We start from the raw sequence: 13,995 nt of genomic DNA, 5'->3' as shown, positions 1-13,995 counted from the left end.
ACCTTTAATCAAATTAAATCTGCCTTGTGGGTCTTGATATTGCTCTATTAGAGTGAAGGGGGTATCCCGTGAGATTAAAATGGCAGTCCCCTTGATCTTTGATGATTGCGGGAACTGAAGAACGCAGTTTTATAGACCCTATTCAAAAGCCTGGGCGGTTTCGGGTCCTTGAATTGCGTTTCTTGTAGACAAACCACATTAGCTCTCTCCTTATGGCATAGATGTAAAACAGATGACCTTTTTTCAGGTATATTTAACCCTCTGGCATTAAGAGAAAGTAATTTAAGTGGCTGATGGAATTGTCATAATCAGAGAGCGGTCCAGGAATGACACACGACCCAATGTAGCAGGGGAAATTGATAAGAGAGAGAGGTAGAAGATAAGGGAGAGAAAGAAAAGGATAATAAAGATGCGTGTAAGGAGCCACGCAAAACACATAACGACATAAACATTTTAACCTTCGTACCTGGAGTGGACCTTTCCCGGTCCAGATCCAGAATGAGTCTCAACTCGATTTCCAAGGAGCCGCAAGGGTTCCCGTTTGTATCGGCGAGTCGCCCTGGGGTAAGTGTGCCCACAGTCAACCAGTGGGTAAGCCCCCTCACCCCCGGGCAACCGCATGTATGATATATAACATAAGCATGCATAACTAAGGGTAACAGAAGAACTTGTATAGAATCTATTAAAGAGACTCTGAAGCGAGAATAAATCTCGCTTCAGAGCTCATAAATAGCAGGGGCACGTGTGCCCCTGCTAAAACGCCGCTATCCCGCGGCTAAACGGGGGTCCCTTCACCCCCAACCCACCCCCCGCAAAAGTGTGTCGTAAAAAGGTCGCAGAATTTCCCTTCCTGGAGGCAGGGCTAACGGCTGCAGCCCTGCCTCCAGTCGCGTCTGTCAGTGGCGCATCGCCGCCTCTCCCCCGCCCCTCTCAGTGAAGGAAGACTGAGAGGGGCGGGGGAGAGGCGGAGATACGCGCTGACAGACGCGCGTGGGGCAGGGCTGCGGCGGTTAGCCCTGCCCCAACCAGGAAGCGCTCCCCGGGTGTATCGAGGGGGATTTGGGGGTGAAGGGACCCCCGTTAAGCCGCGCTATAGCGGCGTTTTAGCAGGGGCACACGTGCCCCTGCTATTTATGAGGTCTGAAGCGAGATTTATTCTCGCTTCAGACTCTCTTTAAATGAGCGTTGAACAATGAAAGGTATCTTAGCTGATTGAGATATAAAACAGCACGGATCCCAGTCTCAGTTAGGTCTCGATTCCTGTGGACAGCCCAAGTGGCCCTCCCCCCCCCCCCCTTTATTCCCCCGCTCTAAGTCCATGGTGTTGGTTGCTTATATATATATTTCTATATCGATCATGGGTGTCTGGCATGGATGAGCCTGACTTTAATAGTAGTGCAACAACCTAATTGAAGTAAAACTCCATGGAGGAAGCTATATCTGGTAAAGCCTACGGCCTATATAGTTCCCCTGCGAGAACCTCAGGTCCGTCCATACATCATCCCTCTATTTGTCACCTCAATAATTTAACTCAGGTCTCCCACCCTCCACACCCCCTCCAGCCTAGAGCCGATCCCTACGTCCCCCAAGCCGTCACACATTCCCGATCCACAGATAAACGATGACATGGATACCTTTTCAAAAACATTACAAGCACATAATGATAATCGGTAGCATTGTAAAAGGTGCATATGGAGGTGTGTGGATTCTGAGGGGTCAATCAACCAAGTGGGAATAGCTAAAATGTGTCATTGGTCCAGGAGGGGGAGCAGCAACTCATCCTCGTGCAGGGAGGAGGTATGGAAGGCAGAGGAACCCGAAAGGTAGGGACCATGAGAAAAATAGCAAGTATGCGTGGAGCGGGGGTCTCAGGTGGTGTAAACATGCCACAAACGGACTTGATAGAGTCTGTCCATTATATCGAGGATTTCAGGGGGGGAAAAGCTTATGTCCATTGTTAATCTCCGAGGATGCCAAAACATGGGAGGCGAGAAAAGGCAAAGTAACAGTACTTACGCAGGATCTCGAGGGTGCTTTTTTGCTTTCTGCGGCCTACCGAATTCCGGAGAGTCAGGGTCCCATTCGGTCAGGTCTACGGCGGCCAGTGACAGGGCCTCCATAAATGGGGGTAGCTCACGTGGATGACGCAGAATGCAGACCTGGGTTCCTTTAGTGGCGATCAACTGGAACGGGAATCCCCAGCGGTATGATATACCCTCCTGTTTCAAGGCCTGGATGAGAGGTCGTAGGGCTCTACGTTGAGTGAGGGTGAAAGGCGCCAAATCCTGATACAGCGTGACTTCAGCTCCGACATGGTCTAACGGTCCGCTAGCGCGCCGCGACCATGATGTCCTCCTTTTCTTTGAAGTTGTGCAGCCTGCAGATAATGTCCCGCGGTTGCTCTCGGTTAGTGGGCACAGCCCGAAGGGCTCTATGCGCGCGGTCAAATTTGAGTTTCTGGGCCGCAGGGCGATTCAAGAGCCCATTGAAAAGGGATCTCAGCATTGGTATTATATCCTCTGCAGGGACTGTTTCAGGGATTCCGCGGATCCTAATGTTATTTCGCCGTCCCCTATTTTGGAGATCCTCCATCTGGTATCTCGTGGTTCGAGTAAGGGCCTGTTGCTTCTCGTTGGAATCCCTTAGGGAAGCAATTTCAGCACGTAGCTGGGCGATGTCCGTCTCTGTCGCGGACACCAGGCCTGTAAGGCCCGAGATGTCGGCGCGGATTGAAGCGATCTCTGACCTCGCGAAGAACACAATGTGCTCCGTCTGTTCGTCCAGATCCTGTTTAGTTGGAAGTAAGCGGAGATACTTCCATATATCTTCTAAGTTGCTCATGGCAGCAGGTCCCGGTCTAGGCTGGCTAGCGGTTTGTGGGGATGATGTGGTCAGATCCGCCATCTTGGAGGCCTCAGGACTCGGGGTAAGTGCCTGAAAATATCGGGTCACAGGGCGCTGAGATGGTGCAGAGTGCTTTCGATGTTTGCTCCTACTCTTCTTCACTTTATCCATACCCTTTTAGGCATCAGGGAGAGGAAAATTGTTAGTATAGTCTCTAAAATAACATGCGGGCGGAGCTCAGTAGCAAGACGTCCTCACTCCTCCATTGCCGGCCACGCCCCCCTGGAGCAGGTTTTTTTACTGGCAGAGGAGCGTAAGGATCATGTACTAGTGATCCTGCTCTTGCCAGCTGGCTCCCTGCTGTTTCTGTGCTCCCCATCCCCTGCAACATGGTGTGCAGAGTGCACTGCTCAAGACTACCTGCATCCCTTGGCTTGTGGACTTAGCATGCCAGCAACGTGTCAGCGGTGCAATGAACAGGGACACAGCTTTATCATTCTTGGGACACATATGGCTATGGGGAGAGGGGCTGACTTGCACTGGGGGCACATCAAGCTACTGTGGAGTGGGCTATACTGGGCAGGGGGCTTATATGAGAGTCGATCACTTTTTTTCCTGGTTTCTGAGGGAAAAATGGGTACCTCGGGTTATACGCGGGTCGGCTTATATGCGAGTTTATACGGTATATCATAATATTAGCTACCAAGACGCTCAATGATGAGCTATCCTGGGCGCGGCCGTGATGGCTGCAATACCGTTGGAGCAGTCCACCGGGGGCTCCTGCTTGCACCTTACCCATAGCGCTTGTTAACTATTTTGCCTGGCTAAGTATCACCGCTAGTTTTCTCTGTAGTGTCTCACCTATAGATCACGTCTGTACTCACTCATATTCATAGGCTCTCTTGGATATGTCTATTTATGTCACTTTCAATGTTTCGTATTTTTGTGATTTGCTTTTTTGTCTATAATATTGCTGTGCACCTTTATTAGCTCTGATACTTGAACCCGGGTTCTTAGCCCAGGATAGCTCATCATTGAGCGTCTTGGTAGCTAATATTATGATATATATTTGTATGATGTGGACATTAGCCGATCCTTATATATGTGCATACAACCATTTGATATAAGTGCTGTGTTATATGAGTCTGGTGCCCTACTATTTTTAATTGGTTTTAATATTATCATAGTGACTGAATAATAAACTTTTTTGTATTTTTGCATATATAATTGGTGTAGTGCTATTTGTTGAGGGCTGAATTGTTCTTCCTGCTCCAGTTTACTTAACAGCCCTAGCACACACTGGGTGGCAAGAGTGCAGATATGTTCCTCTTTCTCTATTTAAATATTTTCTCTTAACGGCAAAAACAAGCAAACCTCTACAGTGCTAGAAATTCAGAATTTAGAATCCTGAGATGTTCAAACAGAAAGACAGCTATTCCCATACACCTGATTCTTCCAGTCTGTAAATATATACAGTTCTGATCTTCATATATCCTTCCCTTATACTATAAATGGGTGCTACCATTACAGTAAAACTCCATACCTGTAAAATTTGATTGATGGCAGCCCTGGTCTGACTGCACTGAATGATAGACTGGTACATTCCGCTGTTAGGCGGACCTGTGACATGCAGAATCCAATGACAGGCAGAAGGTGAAAGGCAGTTACTAGTGACAGGCAGATTCGAATGACAAGCCAAAAGTGATAGGCAGTTTTTGTGTTCTGCCAAAGCAGAGCACTTTGCAAAATACCCCTGGAAAAAAATACTGTTTATTATTTGTATAGCAACCCAATTTTCTGTACAGACAACACTATAGACAGTGGTGGTTAAAGGATACCCAAAGTGACATGTGACATGAGGAGATAGACATGTGTATGTACAGTGCCTAGCACCCAAATAACTATGCTGTTCCTTTTTTTTCTTTCTTTGCCTGGAAGAGTTAAAAATCAGGTATGTAAGTGGCTGACTCAGTCCTGACTCAGACAGGAAGTGACTGCAGTGTGACCCTCACTGATTAGAAATTCCAACTATAAAACACTTTCCTAGCAGAAAATGGCTCCTGAGAGCAGGAAAGAGATAAAAAGGATCAATAGTTCATAGATTTTAGCTCTGGCATACTTCAATGACTGTCATTGAGCAAAAACAATAAAACAGTTCAAACTTAAAAAGTAGATTTAAAAATAAAATAAAACTGTGGAATATCTTAAAAAGTCATTTTTAGGAGAGGGAAGATAAATGCAACCGTTTATTTCATTAGTTTATTTTTGCTTTGGGTGTCCTTTAATGCATACAGACACCGTTCATTCCTTTTTATAATGGCAACATCCAACCACACAGGACCTTGCTGTGATGGGACTATTACGTGCGAGAGATGAAATGGGAAGGGCACTGCCATTGCTGGCTTTATACATCCTGGTGTGCATAAAAAAGTATCAGGTTCCTGCTCAGGGCAGCTAAATATTTGTGTGCTGTCTGCACACCAGAGTACACCAAACACTACATTGTCACGGCTCCAAAGTCATGTGCATTCTGAGCCAGAAATTTGTAACCGGCTGCAAATTGGAGTGGGTCGTTTTCAGTAACCTCACATGACAAAACGGCACGCGTAGCACTGATGTGCGTATGGTGTTTGCTTAAAGTGAAAGGACACTTTTAACTTCTGTATATGAATAAGGATGACGTCTGGCTCTATGTCTTAATACAATGCAGGGACCTATAAATGGAATAGTGTACACATAGGTGACTAGTGCCATTTAACCTTTCATCAGCTTGTGTCAAGAAAAATCCTGAAAGATAAGGAGATGTCCGGTGCAGTAAACTGCAGGGACATATAAGGTGCTTTTATATAAACCCAGGACTGAAATATGGCAAGACTTGAAAGGTCATTGCCACTAAACAGATATCATATTAAGGGGAAAAACATAGATGTGATCCTATATGTAGCACAATACAGATCTGCTGTTGTCACTGTTGATGTCCTCAGATATTTATATCTACTTACTGGTACTGAGAATGTATGCTCTAAAGGTAATCTGAAAGGCTTGCACAACTCATTATAATGTATGTATTGAAAATGCTCATTTGCTAAATGATATGTAACAAAATTTGACTCCAAGGAAGAAATCTGTTCATTTTGGACAGTGTTGAGGAGGGATAGAACCTTAGTAGGGTTCTTATTTCTCGGTGGCTTGCCATTAGGAGGACTTTCTCTCTCTTCCTTCCCCTGAGAACTCCATGGCTTTTCTTATCTAATGGCTGGTTCTCATTCACGGGATGTTAACCCTTTGTCTGCTTCCGCAAAAGCAGGAAGTAGACACACTGCAGATGTATTGCAGGAGTTCTGTGGGCTTTAACAAATGTTTTTCTTTAAAAGTTATTGTGCCATTGCTTATCTTTTAGAGCATAGGGGAAGTTCTGAGTTCAGATCCGCTTTAATGCACACCTGAAGTGAGAGGGATTTGGATGCTGACATATTTTTTGTCCTTTTAAACAATCCTAATTGCCTGGCTATCCCACTGATTCTCTGCCTCAATACTTGTAGCCAATGTCCCTGAATTAGCATGCAGGCCAGATGTCTGACTGGATAATCCATATGCTTGTTTCAGGTGTGGGATTCCCACATTACTGATACCAGATAGCTGAGCAGGACTGACAGGCAAGTGGTAGGAAATAAATGTCAGCCTCCATATCCCTCTCACTTCAGCATGTTTGCCCAACCTAAAACGCCACATCCCTGCGGCTGAAAACTAAATTAATCACCCCTCACACCCTGGGCAAAATCCACGACTTTCTTGGTCCTGGATTTTGCTGCCCTAAGGAGGCAGAGCTTTCAGCTGCAGCTCTGCCTCCATGCGCGCCAATCAGCGCTGATCGACGCCTATCCCCCGCCCCTCTCAGTAAAAGAAGACTGAGAGGAGCGGGCGGAGAGCCGCACTGATGGACGCGTGTAGAGGCGGAGCTACAGCCTACAGCTCTGCCTCTTCACGAAAGGAGCACCGCAATCAGCCCCAGGGAGTTTGGGGTGATTAATTTAGTTAATTAAGTTTTCAGCCGCGAGGATGCGGCGTTTTAGGTTGGGCAAACATGCTTAAGAGGTTTTTAAAATAAAAACATGATTTTAGCGAGGCTTCAGAGTCTCTTTAAATATAAATAGCAATAGTGTGTGCTACTTCCTGTTTAAATATAAATAAAGCATTTGAAAAATACAGAGGTCACATTTTAAGGCATAATTTTTTGCTTTTGTTTTCCATTTTGCACATTAGGTACTTTTAGTATTTGCCAAAGAAGATAGCCAGAGTAATGGATTCTGTTGCGCGTGTGAGAAAGCGGGCTTTAAGTCAAACATTGCTAAGACGGCAGAATCTGCGTTGGAAAGCTTTTTAGATAAACATCATGAAATTATCATTATTGATCATAGACAGACACGATGCTTCGATGCTGAAGCTCTATGCAGGTACGTACCAGTTCATTCTTGCTGCTAAACATCAATATTTTGAACTGCATAAATGTTGCTTCTGTTTACAGTATTTACTCTCAGATGTTGGGAACGCCAAACCTTTTCCTGGTGGGAGAGGATTAGGAGATTAGTTAGGATTGAATCCACAACTGTGCTAGGGAGAAAATAAAAACAAATACTTTCTTGTATTTTGTTTTTGATGCTGGTTTACATTATTTGCATTGTCTTGGTGATATTGTCTCCCTATTATATAGTGTTTTTCTTCAGGCCCTGGTGCCTTTTTAACATTCTGTTAGGTCCGTTTAACTTAGCATCACTTTTACATCCCTTGTTTTTAAGGAATGTGTAACTGTCACAGCTAAAGTACCAAACTGGGAGACAGAAGAGCAGAATTTGTGGCGACCAGTTTTTCCTTCTGGCATCTGCCAGTGCCACCACTCCAGCCACCTTCCTCGTTTTAAAAGTCAATTCTGTGGATGTATTTTCTTCTTTTATATGCTTTTCTTCTTTCTACCTTTCCCCTTTTCCCCTTCCTATAAAATACAGTACTTATCTGCTTCCATTTAGGTTGGGTGTTTGGCTAAATATTACCATTACTGAACCATAGTGGAATTCAGAGGACTTGTCCTTGGGGTTTTCCCAGAACCCAAGGACAAGACTTCTGAGACAAAATTTTATTTTGAGTTCTCACCTCAAATAACCTCAAATCATATTTACAAGGAGGGACTGTTTGCTTGTTTTCACTTCAAATACCAAATGAGGATTGAGTGAACTAAACAACGTGAACATTTCTCTCAGACTATCAAGGCCTTTATCGTAAAGGGGAACTGAAGTAAGAGGCTGCCATATTTATTAACTTTTAATCAATACCAGTTGCCTGGCAGCCCTGCTGGTCTATTTCTCTGCAGTAGTATCTGAAGAACACCAGAAACAAGCATACAGTCAGTCTTGTCAGATCTGACTTTAAAGTCTGAAACACCTGATCTGCTGCATGCTTGTTCAGGGGCTATGGCTAATAGTATTAGAGGCAGAGGATCAGCAGGGCTGCCAGGCAACTGGTATTGCTTAAAAGGAAATAAACATGGCAGCCTCCATATACCTCTCCCTTCAGTTCCCCTTTAAAGAGACTCTGAATTGAGTCTAAATTCCCGTTTTTAACTACTATTTATGTAAAGCACTAAAGGTAATGCTAAACCGCTGCATCCCCGCGGCAGCACTAAAGGTAATGCTAAACCGCTGCATCCCTGCAGCGGCACTAAAGGTAATGCTAAACTGCTGAATCCCCGCGGCAAAACGAGAGGTTTATACCCCCCAAATCCACTCTGCTTGGTCCGTGGAGCATTTCCTCATAGAGGCAGAGCTTATGGCTGTAGCTCTGTGTCTTGGTGCGTCAATCCCCACTGATCGCCGCCTCTCCCTGCCCCTCTCACTCAGTCTTCCTTGACTGAGAGGGGTGGGGAGAGGTGGAGATCCTGGGGCAGATTGACGCGCATGGAGGCAGAGCTGCAGCTCAAAGCTCTGCCTCTATGAGCAGCAAAATCCACGACCAAGAAAGTCGTGGATTTTGCAGAGGGGATTTGGGGGGTATAAACCCCTCGTTTTGCTGTGAGGATGCGGCGGTTTAGCATTACCTATAGTGCTTTATATAAAAACTAGTTAAAACGGGAATTTAGACTCACTTCAGCGTTTCTTTAAGGCCTATATAAACGTCCGACATAATGCACAACCAACCGCACAACTTTACCATCCGCACAACAAGTTGTTTAACGGCAAGCACTTATACACATGCCAACCAACTAAACAAATCACTCACTTAAATACTATGCGTGCAAGCTAAACGACAAACTGCACAACATGTTTGCATTCAAAAACAACAAAGTTGTTCAAAAGACTTGTACACACGTGTCCATCCTGCACAATAGTTGGGCAGGTTGATGCACCGGTTGGATCTGGCAAACAACCTGTTGGTTGTCTGGTTGTTTGCCAGCCGTACACACGCCCAACTTATCTTCCAACAGACAAGTTTAGAAGATAGTTGGGAATATTGTTGGGACATGTGTATGAGCCATTAGATGTCCATGTAGGGAAAAAAGTTAAAAATGTAGATACTAACCTCACTAGTTTGAAGCCTCTGGATAGTCTGTTGGCTTCAAAGATCCCTCTGTAGCTACCTTTCCGGTGCACGGTCCTTCTTCCCTCCTGACCACACCCCCGGCTGTTGGATGAGCACATCCGGACTGGGCATTCGTGAGTAAGGTCAATGCATGCCCAGTAGAATGAAACGCTTGTGCATGGAGGAAAAATATCTGTAAATGAGTGACTTTATTGTATTGGGCTTTTGTGGACCTTATGCATGCAAATCCAGCATGGATGTGCTCATTCACGGGCAGGAGTAGGTCCTGAAGAGAATTGGGACCCAGCGCTGGAATTGTGTGCTCAACAAGGATCCGGGAAGCCTCTAGAACATCTGTAGGTTTCCAACTACTGAGGTGAGGGTAAGTATCCATCTTTTACATTTTTGCCCTTCCCCTTTCAGGTTTGCTTTAAATATTATTCTCATTATTTATATAGCGCTGACCTCTTCCGCAGCACAGTACATGTTCTTGTCATTGGGGGAGCCAATTAACTTATCTGTATGTTTTTGTGATGTGGGAGGAAACCCGAGTGCCCGGAGGAAACCCACACAGACACGGGGAGAACATACACATACTTTGCAGATAGTGCCCTGGCTGGAATTTGAATCTGGGATGCTGCAAGTCGAGAGTACTATCCATTACGCCACTACTTTTGGTGTGAACACCGTAAAATAAACTAGTCAAAATAGGTTGTCTGCTTAAAATGGATTTCGTATCAATGCATTGTGCCATTGCTAAATTGGGACATTTTAGGGACATATTGTAAAAATAAAATAAAAATAAAAAAAATTATTAGTTGCAGTTTGTATTTACCTTTGTGTTATTTTGCAATAGTAGTTTTCTGGTTTGGTGGTGGTTGTTTTTTTTTTTTTGCAAAACTTTTTGTGCATAGTTCATCTTATATAATCTATACCATGCATATAACGATGTGACTGAATTGGGGCATTAAGGAAGGTGTGCGTTTAGATTTACAATAGCATTAAGACAAGATTTTTTTTCTTAATACATTAGATCATTGCAATTTTCCCACCCTGTTGTTAATGACTCATTTCACTACATTAAAATGTAACAGTTAGTCATGTTTCTATGAACAGTTTATATGTGATGTTTCATGTCTTTTACTATTAATTACCTTTTTTCTATTCTGAACTTTTAGGTCCATTAGAGCTACCAAACCCTCAGAAAACTCTGTCATAATCGCTGTAGTTAGAAGGTGAGCTTTATGTTAAATGATTGTTACAATACAAGCTACAGGATTACTAGATGTTACCATTCATGTTACTGTGTTTTTGTCATGTGACCAGCAGTTTGTATTACTGATTTGTGATATGTAAAAGTGCAGCTAGCGATTTCATGCTGTCAGCCATGTTAGGTCTTAGTCACAAAAGCAGCTTGGCTCTTCTTTTCCTGGTGAGTTTCCTATTATTAAAAAGCTACTGCTGAAAATGACTGATCATATTAAATTATGGAAACATTGGTGATGGTACGCATGGTGGGTTTTTTTTTTTTTATTTCCATAGCAGTTACTGATTGTTGAAACGGACATGTTCTAGACTGCTAGGATACTGGATCTCACTGGCAGTCAGTGACCGGCAGAAGGATGAGCAAAATGGATATATAGTCACATATATAGAGACTGCTATTTAACTGCTAGGATTATTTTTTTTTTACTTTAGTAAACAGCAGTAGGTTCAACCAGTGCAGATCTCAGGCATATATTTTGCTTTGAGTGAAACTCCTCTTTAAAATAAACTTTATTTTATTATTATCATCTCCTTCCAGTAGAACTGAACAGACATAGGTAGGTGCTGTCTTGATCAGGTAACCACCCTCCCCACTCCTAATAACCTGCTTGAATAGTTTGTAATTTTTCTCACATAACTGTTTACCCATTGACCGTTTTTTTTTTAGCTTTAGTTCAGGTGCACTTTAAATCTATAAACCATTTTTTAATCATCTGTACATCTGTTCCCCTACAAAGTAAATACCACATATTTGCCAAAATTCATAAATACAAAGTACAGTTTTTTCTCAAATAGTTGTCATATGACTTGAAGTAAAAGCATTGCATAGAGTTGCTAATAGAGGGTTAGGCCTCTTTCAGGTGGGCAGCTGACAGGTGGCGAATTCACCACCTGTCAGCTGCTCTCTTGCACCAGTCGGGCTCATGCTAGAGCTTGCTACCAGCACTGGATAGACCGCTCCCTATAGAGTCACATCTGAGCATGGACCCAGATGTGCTTGGACGTGACATGTTGTGGTTCCCTGCGCTGGGTAATGCCACCGCATGACAGCACTTGACACCTGATGTTGTTGTCGCTACCATTCTGCTGCATTTAAATTGCACCCGAATGGCGCTTGTGGGCAGCAGCTAGGAGGCTGAACTGCCCATCAGTTGAAAGAAGCTTGGTTGTAGTAGATCTGGAAGCAACACTGTCCCATTTCTGTGACTGATAATAATTTAGAATTCATCACTGTGTTACCATCAGACAAGAGTAATTTGTAGAGGACTAAAATCTAACTAGTCTCCGCAATAGTTTTACCTTGCCACTGGACACGATTTGATCAAAGACATTGTTAGTTTTTAGGTTTAAGATTTCAGTACAGTACTTTTTTTCCCCCCATATGTACAATATATTTATCCACAATATTTACATGTGCAAATTACATTGCATTTAAAAATGGTATGCTAACATTCTTTGTGATACATAATACTCATTTTTGCTTTCATGTTTTTGTTTTGTTATTGAAGACAAAGTGATAGAGATGAAACGTCAATAATGCCCCTAATATCTGCTGGGTTTACCAGGGTAAGTATGGATGTTTAGTGTTTATTTGTAGCAATGTGTTCAGCCACCAAAAAGCTTTTTTTTTTTTTTTTCTTTCCAAACAATTTTTATTTTAATTATTTTCAAAAGAGAAAAGACAATACAGGGTACAGGAGATATGCATTGTATAAGATACATACTTATAGCACGTTCTGGAGCATGTTATACATAGCTAAATATGTCTCCTGGGGTTAACATCGGGAAAGGTAAGTCGGGCACTGGTAGTAGCCGCCGTAGCGACTAAAGTACTCATAAAAGTCAAACGGATGTTGGCAGCAACGAGGCAACAGGTACCAGCACCCTTCATAGTCCAAACATATTGCCAAGGACACATTTTCGGGTGATCCGTCCGCAGAGATGACGAGTCAAAAACAAAAGGACTACAATTGCCTAAAAATAAAATCAGGTTAGGGTCGGGGATAGGGTAGGGGTCCGTGCAGAAAAGGAGTAAGTCAGAGTGGGAAAATGAAATTGGGATAGTGAAAGTGAGAGAGGAGGGGGAGAGAAGAAAGAAGAGATAGGGAAAGGAGGTAAGAAGGAAGGGACACATCCAGCTTGCCAGCTTGTCAATCAAGTGGAGAGGTAGATGTCCATTATGTACTCCTATGTGTTGAGGATTCGCAGGGGGGGGGGGGACTCACAACAAGTTAGATCTCTGTGATGTATTGAGGTAACCAGTGGGAATAATTGAGGAGGTAAGGCTTCCAGATTACCTCACATTTTGGGAGGGTGTCATCTAAGATAGCTTCGTTGACATGTGTCAACTTGAAGATATCAAAAGCCAAGGAAGGAGATCTATACGAGAAAAGCTTTTTATTCCATTAAGAGAATAATAAAATAACAAATGAAAATTAATAAAATATTTCTAAAAGTAAATTCTTCATTTTCCTTTAAAATGCTGAAACTCTTCAGTGACATCTCATTTTTTTAAAAGAACATCCAGAGGCATGTTTGCGGTGGGATGTTTATGTTCTATGTTTAAGTAGAAAAGGTAATGCTTCTTACTGAAAAAGACACATGTCCACGAAGTTCATCCTCACATGACTCCAGTTGCTTCAAAGAACCTGAGGATGGTAAACAAAATGTCTTGGGAAGGGTTGGCAGCTGTACTCTACAGGGAAAAATACATTCCTTTCTGACCCCAAAATGCAGTCAAGTACATTTCCTAGAGCGAAATATTACTACACTAATCCTATAGTTGTAATTATTGTAGATATCTTAAGAGGAACTCCAGTGAAAATAATTTTATAAAAAAGTGCTTATTTTTTACAATAATTATGTATAAATGATTTAGTTAGTGTTTGCCCATTATAAAATCTTTTAAATCCCTGATTTACATTCTGACATTTATTACATGGTGACATTTTTACTGTTGGCAGCTGATGTGGCTGCTGCATGCTTTTTTGGCAGTTAGAAACAGCTTTAAACAGCTATTTCCCACAATGCAGCAAGGTTCACAGACAGGAAACTGCCAGGAGCACCACGGTCCTCAGAGTTTCTTGTGGGATCGGTTTCACCACAATATCAGTCATACAGCTCCCCCTGATGGTCTGTTTGTGAAAAGGAATAGATTTCTCATGTAAAAGGGGGTATCAGCTACTGATTGGGATAAAGTTCAATTCTTGGTCGGAGTTTCTCTTTAAAGTCCATCACAAGTGACTCATTTCATCTCCTGTTCCCTTACCAAATATTAAAAGGGCCCTCCCCTTCATTACACAGAGGCCTCCAGCC

General features: G+C 43.1%; 1 protein-coding gene across 5 annotated transcripts in view; it reads left to right on the top strand.

The window, feature by feature from the left end:
* Positions 1–13,995, top strand: part of PDE8A (phosphodiesterase 8A) — a 368,631-nt gene that overhangs the window by 265,641 nt on the left and 88,995 nt on the right. For all 5 annotated transcript variants that reach the window (XM_068275373.1, XM_068275372.1, XM_068275370.1 and 2 more), the window contains exons 3-5: positions 7,108–7,298; positions 10,593–10,649; positions 12,189–12,246. In XM_068275373.1, the coding sequence (XP_068131474.1) occupies positions 7,108–7,298; positions 10,593–10,649; positions 12,189–12,246 (306 nt within the window). The remainder of the gene's footprint in view (positions 1–7,107; positions 7,299–10,592; positions 10,650–12,188; positions 12,247–13,995) is intronic.

This window comes from Hyperolius riggenbachi, chromosome 3 (assembly GCF_040937935.1).
Source record: "Hyperolius riggenbachi isolate aHypRig1 chromosome 3, aHypRig1.pri, whole genome shotgun sequence".
Taxonomy (NCBI): domain Eukaryota; kingdom Metazoa; phylum Chordata; class Amphibia; order Anura; family Hyperoliidae; genus Hyperolius; species Hyperolius riggenbachi.
The sequence above is the reverse complement of the archived record's forward strand: the minus strand, read 5'-3'. Positions and strand labels throughout refer to the sequence as shown.